This window comes from Manis javanica, chromosome 5 (genome assembly GCF_040802235.1).
Source record: "Manis javanica isolate MJ-LG chromosome 5, MJ_LKY, whole genome shotgun sequence".
Lineage (NCBI taxonomy): Eukaryota > Metazoa > Chordata > Mammalia > Pholidota > Manidae > Manis > Manis javanica.
In genome coordinates this window covers 89,044,562-89,061,381 of record NC_133160.1, presented here as the reverse complement: position 1 = coordinate 89,061,381, position 16,820 = coordinate 89,044,562, and the positions used below count along the sequence as shown (strand labels likewise).

Here is a 16,820-nt window from a genome sequence, read left to right as displayed (position 1 = left end):
TTAAAAATTTCCCTCCATGCTTACTGTAACATGTATACCATTATGATTTCATTATCTATATAACTTTGTACCCTATTTTTGTACTAGCCATTATGAGGCAGGTGATAGCTGAACACAGGCAGATAAAGTTCAGGACCTTTGTAAGTTTCAAAAAGCCCCAGTCCAACTCAACCACTTAGTTAGATAGACCTCAGCTGCTCTGATTGGTTATGCCCTGTGCAGATAAAACTCAGCCATTGAGAAATTCACTTAGATAAACTTCAGGTGCGCTGACTGGTTGTGCCCTATGCAAATGAAGCATTGTACTTTCAGCCAGTCAGGAGTGAGTTGTGATGTCATTAATTCAGTTCTCTATAGGTCTGGGGGATGGGTCTTCCTCCTCTTAGGAGGCAATATAAACCTCAGACACCACAGCCCTGACAGCATCCTCTCTTGGAGCCCCTCCTGATTAGCAGGAACTATCTCTTTTCACTCATTACAAGAGCTTTGCTGGTTGCTCCATACTCTTGTCTGCTGGCTTCATTCTTCATCGCCTCTAAGATACAATCCTGGGAAAAAACAGCATTCTGGTCAGTAACGGTTACATAATAGGCACTTTTTATGTTGGTACATGATCTTTAATTATTGTTATTTTTAAGACTATCTAAGATGTATTAAGTTGATATTTCATATTTTAAGTTCCTTGTTGATGAGCAATCAAATTGTTTCCTTTCAAATTTTCAGTAAAGAATAGTCTTTTAACCAGTCATTCAGTAATGGAATTTTAATGCAAAGCTCAATTTGCTGTCTAACCTAATCTGTAGATTTGTATACTCACCATAATAGGTTGCTTGACGTTTATATGACCAATATTTGATCAAAGAGAAAATCGTGTAAAGAGACATTGATCGAAAAGGAACTAAAACTTTAAAAACTACAGTTTGTCTTGAAGCTTTTACAATAAGAGACCAAGAGTCTGCAATATGTAAATTAGCAGTCTGACAAATTGCCTTTCAATAAAAATTGTTAGAGTCATACTAAGTCTTTTGAAAAATAAACTAATAATAAATATAAAACAGGGAGAAAGGAGAAAAAAAACCCTTCCATTCACCATAAAATAATAATCTAAATGCAGTAAAGTAATTTTTCACTCCTTACTAAAAATCACAGATCAGGTGTTTTGGTTTGGCTAATCTGCCCTTAGGAGGAAAAGTGGTAAAGTGTCTAAATCACTTTTCTTTGCAACTTGTTATGCCTAATAGTGATTTATCAAGACAATTAATCTTTAGTGTTAAAAGAAAAGCAAAAGCAGATGTATGCAAAATTAGTCTATTTGTAAACAACTCCTTTTCAAGACTTCATCTATCTAGAACTGCTGCTCCAAACTTTTCTTTGTTCTACTGCACAACCACACAAGATTGAACCCCCAACCCCAAAAAAAGGCATCTTACTTATATTTTAGGAGCTAGAATTTGAAGTATGAAGGGGTATTGAAATTAATATTTTTTAATTCAGCTAAACATGCACATGGAGCAATCCTGAAGCTAGTACAGTTTTTTTGGAAGACTTCCCTTGAGAAAACTTCCACAAAAGCAGAAAGCCCAGCTTCATGGGTTACTTGAGATAAAAATTGATTCACACTTAGGCAAAAGGATGATGGAAGTGAGGTGCTAGTTAAATGGCATAGCTGTTAAGTGACGATACCCAACTTCCACTCTCTGGCAGGAATGGTGCATAGAATTCTATTGTGAACTGATTCCCAACGCACTGGAGTGTGGATGCCTATAAAGAGCAAATGGTGTAAGGAGCAAGATCTCAATTGTTATCTGTGCTTTTGGCTGCTGAACCAGTGAGCCCTCTAGCTGAGGCAATCTTCTCCAATTCCCTCTGGGATTTCATGCTCTGTCATCCCTGAAGGAAAAGATTTAGAGTGTAGAATCTGTTGACATCTCGTTAGTTCTGGGGAATAGGACTTCTGAACAGAAAAGACAAGCCAAGAAAGCCCCCATGGGGACCAAAATGATTGACTGTGCAGCCATTCTATATGTGAATATTTTCAGAAAAGAATCCTATCTGTGTCCCTATTCCAAGATTCCTTGCTAGAATCCTTCTCAAAACTGAGAGTGACATTAGTGGCCCTTCCAAGATAGCCCTTAGGTTCTTCTCCCCTTCAAGTACTTAAAACTGGCAATTAAGAGCTTGAAATTTCTCTTTTCCAGACTAACCAATCCTAATAGTATCCATGAATCCTTATTACTACAGAGTTTGGATGCCTTCCCCATTTCCCAAATCCTTGTAGGTCAAGTCTAGATATTGTCTAGCGAGCTGCTGCTTTCTTGAGGAAGTGCTCCCAGTAATGAGCCATTCTCCAGAGCAGCTTACTAGTTCACAGTTAGGCAGGACTACATCTTCTATCCTTCTTGACTCCATGGGCATATTTAGATTTACAGTACATAAGACATGTGCTGCTATTGAGTTACCCATCCCTCCTGAGATAATGCAATAGGAATGTGGGAATAATAGAAATATATAAACGAGAAACTCTAAAGAGTTCTTTAGCCAGGTAGGTAGCACAAGCGTGAGGTCATCCAGTGAGTACAAGGAGTGACAGGGTTCAGGGTAGCCTGGAGAGCACATAGTGGCCCTGAAGGCACACAGGCTCATTTATGTCTTTAAACACCATGTGAGACAAATAAAGCACCGAATTCACCCATAAGTTGTAATTTGCTACCTCTGTACCTCAGGCAAGTCTCTGGGGTGGCATTAGAAGCCACACATGGAAAAACATGGGAAACCAGACCATCTAACATCCTTATCATGCTGAGCAGATAGTACATGGCATGCTCCAAAATAAACTCTTTTGAAAAGAAAGTTCACTACAATATAACAAGGAATTCTTTATTTTAAATCTTTCAGGAATAAATTTTCAAATGATCCTAAGCCTCTCATGACATTTGGATGTTGGTTGAGTTCTCTTTTCCCAAAGCTAGAGAGGTTATCTTCATTCCACAAATATTATTAATAACTATAATGTTATCATTTATTTAGTTACTATGTGGCAGGCACCAAGCTAAGATTTTGTGCACATGAAGTAATCCTCACCAAAAATCCCCATGAAATAGGCACTGAAGGGCAGAACTTTGCGACTGTCCTTTCTCTCCTTGTCCCATTACATTGTTCAGTGATGACATATATTCTTTTGATCTATATAACATTAGGTGTCAAGCATGACAATCCTGAGAAAGAAACTCATTAAAAATTTCATACTGATTATTCTATAACTAATCATAGGCTGGAAAGAGCAACAAACTCAAACTAATTCTTTCTTGAGTGCTGCTTTTTTTCCTGCTGTGTATATTGATCTGTTAAAACATCCTCACTGTAGACAGAGCTCGGATGGAGAGTCACACCATTTCCAATGTAAGGGGCTGCCTCGCTGCTAGTCAGGAAGAACTCATCCTCCTGCAAGAGAAAGTCAAGAATGGGAAACTATCTGTGGATGAAGCCCTAGAGAAATTTAAACATTGGCAGATGGAAAAGACAGAGCTGGAAATGATTCAGCAGGTAATATTTGACCTCACTCCCTTCTGGAACATCTCCTCACTTGAAGAGCTCCTATAGCCTTTGTGTAAATCTTTAATCTTCACAACAAATACAAGAAGTTGTTCTCTTTTTCTAATTTATTTTTTATTTATTTTTTGGTATTAATATACACTTACATGAACAACATTGAGGTTATTAGATTCCCCCCATTATCAAGTCCCCCCCACCTACCCCATTACAGTCACTGTCCATCAGTGTAGTAAGATGCTATAGAATCACTACTTGTCTTCTCTGTGCTATACTGCCTTCCCTGTGCCCCCCTCTACATTATGTGTGCTAATCGCAATGCCCATTTTCCCCCTTATCCCTCCCTTCCCACCCATCCTCCCCAATCCCTTTCCCTTTGGTAACTGTTAGTCCATTCTTCGGTTCTGTAAGTCTGCTGCCATTTTGTTCCTTTGGTTTTGCTTTGTTCTTATGCTCCACAGATGAGTGAAATCATTTAATACTTGTCTTTCTCTGCCTGGCTTATTTCACTGAGCATAATATCCTCTAACTCCATCCATGTTGTTGCAAATGGTAGATTTGTTTTCTTCTTGTGGCTGAATAATATTCCATTGTGTATATGTACCACCTCTTCTTTATCCATTCATCTACTGATGGACATTTAGGTTGCTTCCATTTCTTGGCTATTGTAAATAGTGCTGTGATAAGTGTAGGGGTGCATATGTCTTTTTGAATGTAAGAAGTTGTTTTCTTTGGGTAAAGTCCTAGGAGTGGAATTGCTGGGTCAAATGGTATTCTTAGTTTTAGTTTTTTGAGGAACCTCCATACTGCTTTCCACAAAGGTTGAACCAGTTTACATTCCCACCAGCATTGTAGGAGGGTTCCCCTTTCTCCACATCCTCGCCAACATTTGTTGTTGTTTTTCTTTTGGATGGTGGCCATCCCCTGCTTTGAGACTGATCTGACTGATGTAATATACAGGAATGATGGGTTCATGAATATGGTTAGTGTTTATGCAAAACAAAACAAAAAGTTTAATCTGTAAATGCAGGAGCAGGCACTGAGGCTACTTTCCGTAAAAGACACAAATTCGGTGAGTCTGACTGAACCCTGTTCAAGGAATCAGCCAGTCCTTTTCTATTTTTCATATCTTTATTGAGATATAATTGACATACAACACTGTGTAAATTTAAGGTGTAAAGTATGTTGATTTGATGATGTAGGATGTTTATCACCAGAGAGTTACCTCACATTGTGAGTTACCTCTTTGTGAGTTACCTCACAAAGAAATGGTAACTTTCTTTCTGGGGGTGGAGCATTTAATATTTACTCTTCTAGCAACTTTCAAGTATACAATACAGTATTGTTTACTCACCATGCTGTACATTATATCCCTAGAACTTACTATCTTATAACTGGAAGTTTATACCCTTTGACCAACATCTCCCCTTTTACGGCACCCCCCCCCATCTCTGATAACCACAATTCTACTCTCTGTTTATATCCACATATAAATGATATCAAACTGTATTGTCTTTCTTTCTCTGACTTTTTTCACTGAGCATAATGCCCTCACGTCCCATCATGCTATTGCAAATGGCAGGATTTCCTTCTTTCTCTGAACAGTATGTAGTGACCACATCTTTATCTGTTCATCTAAAGACAGACACTCACAGATGAAGATATCTCCTCAAGACCCTGTTTTCATTTCCTTCAGATAAATATCCAGAAGAGGTGGGATTGCTGGATCATATGGTAGTTCTATTTTTAATATTTTAAAGAACCTCCATAGTGTTTTCCACCATGACTACACCAGTTTACAGTCCCACTTAAGTGCACTAGGGTTCTCATTTCTCCACATCCTGCCAACACTCATTATTGCTTCTTTTTGATTCTAGCTGTTCTAATAGGTGTGAGGTGATATCTCATAGTGGTTTTGATTTGCATTCCCCTAACGATTAACAATGTTGAGCGGCTTTTCATATACCTGTTAGCCATCTGTCTGTCTTCTTTGGGAAACTGTTCAGTTCCTTTACTCACTTTTTAACTGGATTATTTGTTTTGTTGTTGTTGTTGTTGTGTGAGTTATTTATACATTTTGGATATTAACCCCATCAGATATAAGATTTGAAAATATTTCCCCCACTCTGTAGTTGGCCTTTTCATTTTGTTGATTGTTCCTTTGGCTGCACAGAGTCCGTGTAGGTTGATGAAGTCCCACTTGTGTATTTTTACTTTTGTTACTTGTGCTTTTGGTGTCAGATCCAAAAAAAAACTTGCCAAAACCAAGGTCAAGGAGCTTTTTCCCTTTGATTTCTTAGTTCTCAACATAAGGGCTCAGACAATAGTCAGAACAGCAACAACAAAAGGAGTGTGCTCTTTGTTTTCCCAAAATCTACACACATGCTCATTCCCATCTACTTTTCAATATTACTCTTGTAGTTTACAAAAATATTCATTTGTACCCTGAGGATGAATCTATCAGAGGCAACCGTGACATTTTATTAGTATTGACAGAGGTTTTATCCTAGGGAAGTAAGAGGAAAAATGGCACATAGAGTTAATAATAGAAGGCTTTATAAAATAATAAAGGCCCATGTCGAATCCTTAGAGTTGAAGGTGAGATGGTTGAGAAGGTGAAAACCTTGCCTTTCACTCTGCTCAGCCCTGTTCACATCACTGAGGGCCTTAAGGAAGAATGTTTGCTCCACCCACAGGAGAGGATCGTTAAGGCAATGAAAAGAATTCTCTGTTTGGGAAACACAGTTTCTAGGTTTCAGAGAAAACCCTTAGGAAGAAGTGCTACTCTTAGGTTCTCTTCTAAAAGGGGGTTTATTGAATATTTGCTTGTTTTACATTTCTGTGAAAAAATATAATAGAGGAGAATGTTTGGAAAGCAAAGAAAGATCACCAATGATCCAAGAAGGGAAGTCAGGTTATGTGTTGTTTGCTCCCAAGTCCTAGTTCTTAAAGTTCCTGGAAAGAACTGTTCCCCGGAGAGGCTGAAGGTAGCCTCAAGCAGCTGCGAATCACCATTGTGTCACCCTCCCATCTGTGAACCCAAAACAAAGTAGAGGCCTCAGGTGTCTACTGAGAAAACAGCTCCCAAAAGAATTGGGCTCTGGCTTCCAGTCCTGACTCTTATCATTTACATCTCCATGATTATGGAAAGTTAGTTAACCTCTCAGTGTCTCAGTTTCAATATATGTAAAATTAGATGATGACATTTTGTATCTACTTAATGAAGTTGTCCAGATTAAGTAAGATAATACATGTCAAGTATCAAGGATAGTGGTTGGGACATTTTAAGTACCAAATTAGTTCTAAGTAATTGTGGTGGTACTGGCAATAGTAGTTGATATTTTTATCTTGATTCATGACAAATATGTAAATCTTGATTTCTATGTCTGGTCTTTTCCTCATTAAGGAAAAACTACGTCACCTTCGAGATTGCATTGTTGGGAAAAGACCAGAAGAAGAAAATGTTTACAGTAAGTAAACTGGCCTGTTATTTAAAAATGATACAGTGATGAGGTAAAAATGCAAGAACTGTGGGGTTACACAGGCCTGAATTCAAATTTACACTCCATCACTTCCCAACTGTGACAGGAGAGTGTCTTAATCTCTGGTACTCAGGATCTTTGTCTGCCAAACAGGAATAATTACACAGACATCTTGAAGTACTTTTCACCTTCTCTCACCCATAATGAACCCTCAATAAATGTTAGTAACTTTCTTTCCTTTGATTCCTATATAAGTTGCAAATAAGATAATTCTGGTCTGTTTTTTTATATGAGCCATTATGCAGAGTATTAAATTATTAAGGAGTCATACATTTTTTAATAAGGTAGAATATTCTCAGTAGAGTCAGTTCTCACGATTGTCCACATGTGGTTCATTTTAAATTGTAAATCTCAGGTTGCCTTCCCCTGCAGCTAGCATGCTTCTTAGCAATGCAGATTCCCCTTGCTAAAAATTAACAGTTGCTCTCGGGGGAATAAAACAGTCATTTTTAATGTTAACACAAACCAAATGTTATTAAGATGGTAAATCTTCTCCAAAGATAAACAGCACATTCCAAAACTGAAAAATTTATACTCCTACTATCTGACCACTCACTCCCCACTGCTACCTCTGCACAGATAATTAAAAACTAATAACCATTAGCAAGACTGGCAAGCTTCAGCTCTTCCTTTTTTAGTAATATTGCATAGCATCTAGCTAGTACTTCATGTTGAAAATTCACCCTGTTAAAATTCATTTCCTTTTCATATTATTGGGTTATTAGCTTCTTTTCCATGGGGAATTCTTTAAGCTTACTTAGAAATGTTTTCTAAAACAGAAACATATTTTCTAAAATAATTAAGGTCATAAACACAAGTCTAATATACAAATAACTGAGTTCTCCATTCTAATATGGAATAAGGTTAAAACCTTTAACAGTAGAATTACAAGATATATAAATAATTTTACCAGTGAACATTAGGCAGTAGTTGTAGCCAATATTTACTGACTACTATACACTTATTTTACCAATTTCTTACAATAACCTTTGAGGTAGGCATTAGTCTCAATTTAGAAATAAAGGAACTGAGATTCTGAGAAACTAAGTAGCAGAAAGACACACAGATTAAATACTACAACCTATTTCTATTTGAATCCAAAGTCAATGCTCTTAATCATTAGTGTCTTAATTAGGAATCAACTAGTTCTCTTTCAGCCAAAATAGAATAAGCAGTAGTGGAAAAATCCCCACCCCACCCCCACCCCCAACAGAATACTACTGCTGGGCAAAACTGCGTCGTCACTGCTTTCAGGAACCAGACAACAGGCAGCCTCAGACAGTAACATCAGACAAAAAATTTATGAGGTGTGCCCCATGATGGCACAGGAGGCTGATTTCCTGAGAACAGTCTGTGCAAAGCAAGACAGTCCTGTTGCACTGAGGAGGCAAAGCTCAGAACTCAGGGCCGCCAAAGCTGCGGGAATATGCATGGTGGCTCACTGAAGAGGGGATAGCTGTGCAGAGAGGTAGCCTAAGAGGAAGTGGGGACCCCACAAGTCTGTGCTGATGGATGATGCATGAACTGGCCCTGTGCAGGGCAAGACCAAGGCATACAAAATAGCAGTTCGCAAACCACTGGAAACAGAACAGAAACAATAGCATTTGAGCAGAGCCAGGGAAAAGCCGTCATGGGGATGTTTGAGTTCCTGCCCTGCCAGAGTAGAAAGGTTTCCTTAGCACTTTGTTAAAACACCTGGCATTCTGCTATGACACCCAAGAGGTGTAATGTGTAAGGACCATGACTTAGAATAGGACCTACTGAGGGCCTTAGAAAAACACCTTGGGTTTTCTATAGGTCAGTACTAAAAAAAAGCTTATGAAATTCATGCCACTAATAACAATTGCTTGCCTAAATTAGAGACTTCACATATCAGAGGAATAGCACAGAATCCAGAATATACAACAGATTATTTATAGTGTCAGTATTCAATTTTAATAAAAGGAAAAGAAGATATACAAAGATATAGGAAATGTAATTTAAAGAAAGGAAGAGGAAAGCCATCAATAAAAATTGAACCTGAGATGATCCTGTTGTTCATCTTAGTAGATAGGGACTTTAAAGCAGCTCTTATAAACATAATTAAATTAGTGAAAATTTTGGCTTTAGGAGTGAATTCATTGGGAATATCAGAACAAAAACCAAAACTATATAAAAGAGCCAAATAGAAATAGTAGAATTAAAATTACAATAAAGTAAGTGAAAAACTCACCAGATGAGCTTATCAGCAGGTTGGATACAGCAAAACTAAGAGCTAATGAACTTGAAGATTGATCAAGAGAAACTATCCTCAGAAGAACAGGGAAATAAAAAGGCTTCAAAGATGAACAGAGCCTCAGAGAAATGTAGGTCAATACAACACAGTCTGGCCTACATGTAATTAGTATCCTCAGAAGAGAAAAGAGTGAGGTTAGGGAAAAATATTTTAAAAGAAGTAGGGGCCCAAAAGTTGGTAAATATAAACCATCTCCACACAGTTTAAAGAACTTCCAAAAAAAACATAATTAGAATAACTAATTAAGAGAACAATATCTAGGCAACAATATCTAGGCAACCTTGAAGTAGTCCAACTACTTCAAGCCAAGTGACAAGAAATTCTTGAAATTCGCCAGAGAAAAAAGACACATTACAAAAAGAAGAAAAAAGAATAAGAATAGTTACTAAGTTCTTATCAGAAACAGTGGAGGACTAAAGACAAAACAATATCCTTAAAGTACTAAAAGAAAAAAATGACCACTTAGAATTTTACATACACAGAAAATACTTCAAAAAATTGTTGAAATAAAGACATTTTCAGATAAATAAAATCAGAGAATTCAAAGGCAGCAAAATTGTAATATTATAAATACTATAGAATGTCAGACAGGGTAAAGAGGATATTAACAAACTCAGATTCACACTAAGGAATAAGGAACACTGAAAATTATACAGAGCAGGTTGATATAAAAATTTTTTCTTCATAAATTATTATCAAATAGAAGTGTTTACAGCAAAATAATAACATTTAAGTTGAGGGTTGTAACATATGAAGAAGGAAAAAGACATGAAACAATCACAAAGATAGAAGGTACACATAAGTGAAATTATTTGCACTTGTTGCAAAATGTTTATTTGGTATAGTTCCAAGTATGGAATGTGAAGAATCAGGTATAATAAGAAAAGCGGATGAAAGTAGCAAGTATGAAGCATGAAGGGGTTCATGGTTGTCTCTAAATAGACTCAGGTAAGTTTAGGATGCATATTCTAGTTGTAAAAAAATCACTCGAAAATAAGTAGACAGATAAATGGATAAATAGGAAACTAATAGAATAAATAACAAGGAGCACTGAAATACTATTTGATTCACCAAAAATAAAGCAGGAAAGTAGCAAAAGGAGAACATAAACAAAGTGGATACATAAAAAACCAAGAACAAGATGGTAACATTAAACTGGGTCATAACAAAAATTATGTTAAAGGTAAGTGGATTAAATACTTTATTTAAAAGGTAAACATTTTCAGTAATATATAACTTTATGCTGTCTAAAGGACATATATTTCAAATATAAGACACAGGGTTTGAAAGTAAAGTATGGAAAAGGATCTACCATGTCAACAGTAAGCATAGGAAAGCTGGCATGACTGTATCAATATAAGGCAAATTAGACAAAATAAGTAATGATATAGAAGAAAACAACACTCAACTAACTTGACCTAATTGACATTTACAGAACAACACATCAAAAAAATTCAGAGTACATGTTTGTTCAGGGTTTATAAGGAAGGTTCACCAAGATGGACATGCTCTGCTATCAAAAAAGTTTCAATAAATTTCAAAAGATTAAATCTTCAAAAGATTTAAGTGTTCTCCGAAAGAGTTCAGTCTTTTGAAATCTCATATCTCTTAGCACAACAGAAATAAATCATAATTAAATTAAATTAGAAAAATATCTCAAAATAATGAGGAATTAGATATATTTCAAAATAACCCATGTGTCAAATAAGAAATCACAAGGAAGTATTTCAACCTGAATGAAAATGAAAATACAACATACCAAAATTTGTGCAATGCAGCTAAAATAGTATTTAGAGGTCAATTTCTGCCTATAAATGTTTGAGTAAAAAAAAATGAAATGCTTAAGATCAATGATCTAATTTTCTACTTTAGGAAACTAAAAATTGAAGAGCAAACTAAAGCCAAAGGAGGTAAGAGGTAAAAATAAGAAAGATCAGATCAAAACTTATTGGAAAAAGAAAGAGATAAATAATAAAGAAACTTAATACAACTAAAAATTAGTCATTTCAAAACATAAATAAAATTGAAAACCCATGACAAAAATGATTGTGAAAAAAAGAAGAAACAAATTGTCTATAAAAGTAAAGTGAGGCTGTCACAACAGACCCTACTGACAAAAAAAAGATACTAAGGAAATATAATTACCATTTTGCTAATACATTTAACAACTTAGAGAAAAAGAACAAATTAGTTAAGAACCAAAACTTGCCAAAACTGACTCTGAGTAGTGTCTCTTTGTGTAGTTCTGACTTTTAGAACTTTGTTAATATTTCACATATTCAGCAATAAGGGGGTGGGGAAAAGGTCCGAATGGAATATAAGCAGAAGAAAATGAACTTAGTGGTATTATAAATAAACAACATCCATACTGAAGGAAGATAGTAAAAAAAAAAAATCATCAATATATTTAGAAAATAGTATATTCTGATAAAAATTAAGAAACAGTACATAAGAATTCTGTACTCTAATTAGTAGGGCTTATTTCTCTACAGGGATACAGTTTAGCAATTCCAGAATTACTTTATGTATATTATAAATTGAGTCATTAATGAATGTACTACAAATAACAACAGCCATGTTTCCTATTGTCAGAGAAAGGAATTACAACTAAGGAAAGAAAGGTTCGAGTTTACTATAGAATCAGTAAAAACATAACAAGTCATGATTGTTAATATCTATATTATATGTACATATTGAAATAGTTATATATATAAATACATATATCTCCATAGCTCTGTTGCTGAGAAGACCCAGAAGCAATGACTGCCCAGAACCAGTGAGCGCATCTAACCACCTAGATCTTGGTTTACAAAAACAAATGGCCAATGAGTATGTGAAAAAATGCTCAATGCCATTAATCATCAGGAAAGTGCAAATTAAACCAATACACCACAAGTATAACAGCTAAAATTTTTTAGTATTGTCAAAATTAAGAGATTAGGATGTGGAGCCACTGGACATGCATTATATGTATTGCTGATGAGAGTACAAAGCAGGGTGATGACTTTGGAAAAGTTAAATATGCTCTTAGTATATGGCCTAGATTATCCACTTCTAGGTATTTTTCCAAGAAAAAATGAAAGCATATGTCCATCCAATGCCTTGTTCACAAAAGTTCATAGCATTTCAATTATACAGTGGAATACTGCACAGCAATAAAAAGGAATGCCTACTTTTACACACAACATAAATATATATCACAGATATGCTGGGTGAAAGATAGAAAAGAGTGCATACTATAAGATTCCATTTATCTGAAATTCTAGACAAAACTGATCTATAGAGATAGAAATCAAATCAGGTCACCAGAAGTAATGGTGGGTAATATTTGATGAAAGGGGGTCCAAGGTAATTTTCTTTAGAGATAAAATGTTCTCTAGCTTTTCAGTGGAGTGATGGACCCCTGGCAGCAGATACTTGACAAAAGTCATCAACCAATGCACTTAAAATGTTTGAATCATACTGTATGTAGTTAATCTCGAATAATGTTAATTCTAAAAAAGAAGGGAGTAGCTCAGTCCAGAATAATGTAAAAATGTATTTGCAGGCTTTTATTAAGTGTAAAACATACCTAAAATCATATAATACTTTAGGACAAGCATCCAGAGGAAAAAAGACAAAAGTTATAGAAGACATGGTTTCAGACTTGGTGGCCAGAGGTTAGTATTTTTTAGATCAGATTGTGAAACTTCCTGGTCACCTCAAAGACAAGTAGTCAAACAATAAAAAGAAGAGAGCTTAGGGTAAATATAGAGCAAAACTCAGTAGAACGTGCTTTTTTTTTTTGTCTTCTAGATAAGCTCACCATTGTGCACCATCCAAATGGTAAGTTTTTGATATTTATTGAAAGATTTCAGACTAAAACAAAGCAGTTAGTGAACCAATTTCAGAATTAATGTAAGCCTAATATAATTAGGTAGGTCAGTGTAAAAATTCAGTTAGATTTTATATTTATATGTAAAACCACTTGACATCCAAAATGAATGTGAGGTGATTCTACAGTAACAATGCTAGAAGCATTGTTAGTTATATAGTAAAAGACATGTGCTTTGAACTCTAATTGACCTGGTTCTTCACAATTTATTAGTTGTGACCTTTTGCAAGTCACTTAAGCTCTTTAGGCGTCAGTTTTCTCTTTGTAAAATGTAGGTAAGAATTCTTCTACCAGGAGCAGTTGCTATGAAGACCAGTGATGGTGCATGTAACTGGGAGCCGATGCTTGATAAGTGGGAATTATGGGTAGAGCAAATGAAATTGCTACAACGCTTAAGAGAGGAATTCACTTTAGTGTGATGAGGAGTGTGTGCCCAATGTTGGGAGAGCAAAAGGAACTATAGGCCAACTAGGGAGCTTTGAATATCTAGAGACAGCAGCCTACAGCCTGAACCGAAGCCTTGACTGTGAGAACAGAGAAGCAACTGAACTGTGGCTGGGATCGAAAACAGAAAACCTGAGGTAAAGACAGGAGAGACAATAGCAGGGGGCAGTGGGGAGTAGGGGAACCAGTTTTCACTTAAAAGTATACTTTTCAACTGACTGGTCCTGGTAAGTGGGGAAAAGAAAAAGAAGGCATATAAAGTGCAGGCTGTTATTCAAACGTGTCAGATTGTTTCTGAATTGAAGCAGCTCCTGGCATCCTACCAAGTCAGTCTACATGGGTAGGAGACTTGATCGCAAATTTTCCAGGGCTGCCTTTTCCAAATGCCTTTTATCTTTTTAGTAATTTTTCTCCTTACCCATATCCTGCTCCTTGCCTACATAATTTTTTAAGTGCTGAATGAAAGAATCACTAAATGTGTAAATAGCTGAAGAGATAGTAACAGAGTTCATATTTCTAGGTAAAGAAAGTGCCCACAATGAAAACATGTTATATAGCACACCCTTCCACAGTAAGGTAGGTTGTGTTTATCTTAATTTTTATAAAATGCAGAAAAAGGAACTCTGTGGAGAAGAACATAAGAACCTTCTATCCGACTGTGCTTGGAAATGTTCTAACAAACATGAACAAAATAGGTTACATTATCATTTGTGCAAAATCCATGAGCAGTAATTTAAATAAATTAACTACTTGGGAAAGCAAAGAAGGAACTCAAAAGAAAAAGGCACCAATGCCAAAGTGTGGCTGAACTCGACCTGTACAGACCAAATAAATCTTAGATGAGTTATGAATGCATCTTCTTTAGCAATAGGACTATGAGGAGTATTTGAACCACAATGTATCCCTTAAAGGAAGACCTGTAACCCCAAAATACTGTTCATATAAATATACATCATTTCATATTGAAGAGTTAACTGAAAATAAATTGCTAATGAGAAGATAAAAATAGCACTAAGCAAAAACAGCAGCCATTGAAAACCAAGACCAGTCCAAGACATATAACATCTAGACCACAAATTTTTCTTCATAAAAATCATATCTACATACACAATGTAGGAAATTTTCTCTGTGGGTAACAGCTCAAATCTAAAATTAGAGCCCTTTGTAAGTTCTTATAATGAACCAATTTTAGTTTACCAAATTGTAGTAACCCTTTAGGCTCTCTTACATTTCAAATAAATCATAAGTAAACAGGGAGTCATTTACCCTTAAGAATTGATTGAAGTATTTGCATTTCTGCATCACTCACCAATGAGCAATAGACATGAGTCTATGGTACATAGACTCATTCGACTGTAGCAGAATTGTGGGGCACCACCTAGGCCCAGGAGTTTATGAAAATATCTTTGTCAAATGAAGATCACTCTACAAGATCTATACAACCACGGCATATTTTTTTAGAGCAGTATTTTGGAAAAGAAAAGGAATACAAATTCCCAGTGCTTAGACTATTCTCCCTCAAAATAGAAATTCAATTTGAACTCAAGGACTTTGATGTAAGTTAAGCTTTACATTGATTTTTTCCTTTTAAAATGGAGGCTTGCCTTGCCAGTTGCCTCTACAAGGCTGTTTTTCAGTGACTGTGAAAGGCAGCTATGACTCTATCATGTTTCCTGGTTGAGCCTTAAGTGGAGAAATGATATCTCTGTATTTTTTTTTCCTTAGCTTCCTGCTCAACTCCACGATGAAAGGAATTTGGTTTCTGTTGCAGGAAAGATCACTAAAAACAGGTAAACATCAGCCATGTTTTTTAGAAAACCTAAATCAAGCTTATTAGAGACTTGAAGGAATCATTTGTCTAGTAAACAAAATACTTTAAATATTTCATTGTCTTCTCCTGAAATGATAAACATGTATTTTTCATACTAAGATGATTATTTCTTAGAAAGATTTATGTGTAGGGGTGATTTTATGCTAGCTAAATAATTTCAATTGATGATCGATTATTCACTAATACATTTCCTGTGATCTCATTTTCAGGTTATTATAATGAAACTCAAGAATGTGCAGACACTGTGCTTTCTGGGTGAAGCAAGCTTGTATTTGGATTGCCTACTGTCTTCAGGGAAAATCTATACTATGAAAGCAGAAGCAAGCCTATGATTTCAGAATTTGTTATTGCCACAATGTATTGGCATCACACCTGCTGCAGATGGGTCTATCATGATTAAAACTGAATGCCGTAGAGCAATTAATTGCATTCTTTGAAAACTCATTCATTTTACAAAGCATTTTCCACTGAAGCAGCTATTTCCCATTTGGAAAATTGAAGGAAAACAAAATCAAAGTAGTTAAATGCTCTGTAGCAAAGGTATTGGGCCTCTTTCAGGCACTGACCTTAATATCTGACTGCTCCTGTCCTAAGAAGAACCATGCAAATACAAATTCATTTCGTACAGACATGCCTTTAAGTAGCAGGTCCATTTGCTGAATTTCTCACATTCAGAGCTCTAATTATTATTGTCACGTGTTTGCAGAAACCTTGCCTTATTTAGTGCCTATTTGCATATAACCTTGAGAGCATTATTTTTTTAACTTTCTGTATCTCAAATTAATATACGTTTCCTATATTCTTTATTAAAATGCTTAGAATTTCATTATCCTATTTCTTAGACACAATTTACTAACTTAGTATTCTTAGAATGCAGTTTTATCATTCTATCTTTTCCATGGCCAACTGCTGCAAATAAAATGAATGTTAAAGCTATTTCTGACTTTTCAAAATAAATGTATGCAAATTAACCACTAAATTCTTCTGCTTACCACTGTCTAGAGGGAAGTCTACTAAAAATTTTCAAAAACAAATAAACTCAATTTTACAGTTTAAGTGCCATAAAGTGAACATACAAGTGATTTTTTTTCTTGCTTCTAAATAGTAATAGGAATATTTAAAGTGATTCTGAAAATAATTGATTTTTTAATCAATTATAAATGTGGTTTTAGGTTTCCCATGACTGTTAACTATTAGCAAATAAGTTCAAACTTTAAAAAAATAGCTCAGTAGTTTGATCCCTAATAGAAGGTACTTTTGATTATGACATTTACAAATTCAGTCCATAGTTTCATATCCAAGCTT

General features: G+C 35.5%; 1 protein-coding gene across 8 annotated transcripts in view; it reads left to right on the top strand.

The window, feature by feature from the left end:
• The window catches only part of BANK1 (B cell scaffold protein with ankyrin repeats 1), a 328,379-nt gene extending 311,808 nt beyond the window's left edge, over window positions 1–16,571 (top strand). For 5 of the 8 annotated variants that reach the window (XM_037020171.2, XM_037020174.2, XM_037020173.2 and 2 more), the window contains exons 12-17: window positions 3,365–3,543; window positions 6,956–7,019; window positions 13,162–13,191; window positions 14,205–14,260; window positions 15,410–15,474; window positions 15,725–16,571. In XM_037020171.2, the coding sequence (XP_036876066.2) occupies window positions 3,365–3,543; window positions 6,956–7,019; window positions 13,162–13,191; window positions 14,205–14,260; window positions 15,410–15,474; window positions 15,725–15,734 (404 nt within the window). In that variant the 3' untranslated portion in view covers window positions 15,735–16,571. Of the gene's footprint in view, window positions 1–3,364; window positions 3,544–6,955; window positions 7,020–13,161; window positions 13,192–14,204; window positions 14,261–15,409; window positions 15,475–15,724 lie in introns of those variants that run through there. The other 3 variants (XM_037020179.2, XR_005061796.2, XR_005061797.2) reach the window with 3 other exon arrangements.
• The last annotated feature ends 249 nt before the right edge of the window (window positions 16,572–16,820 follow it).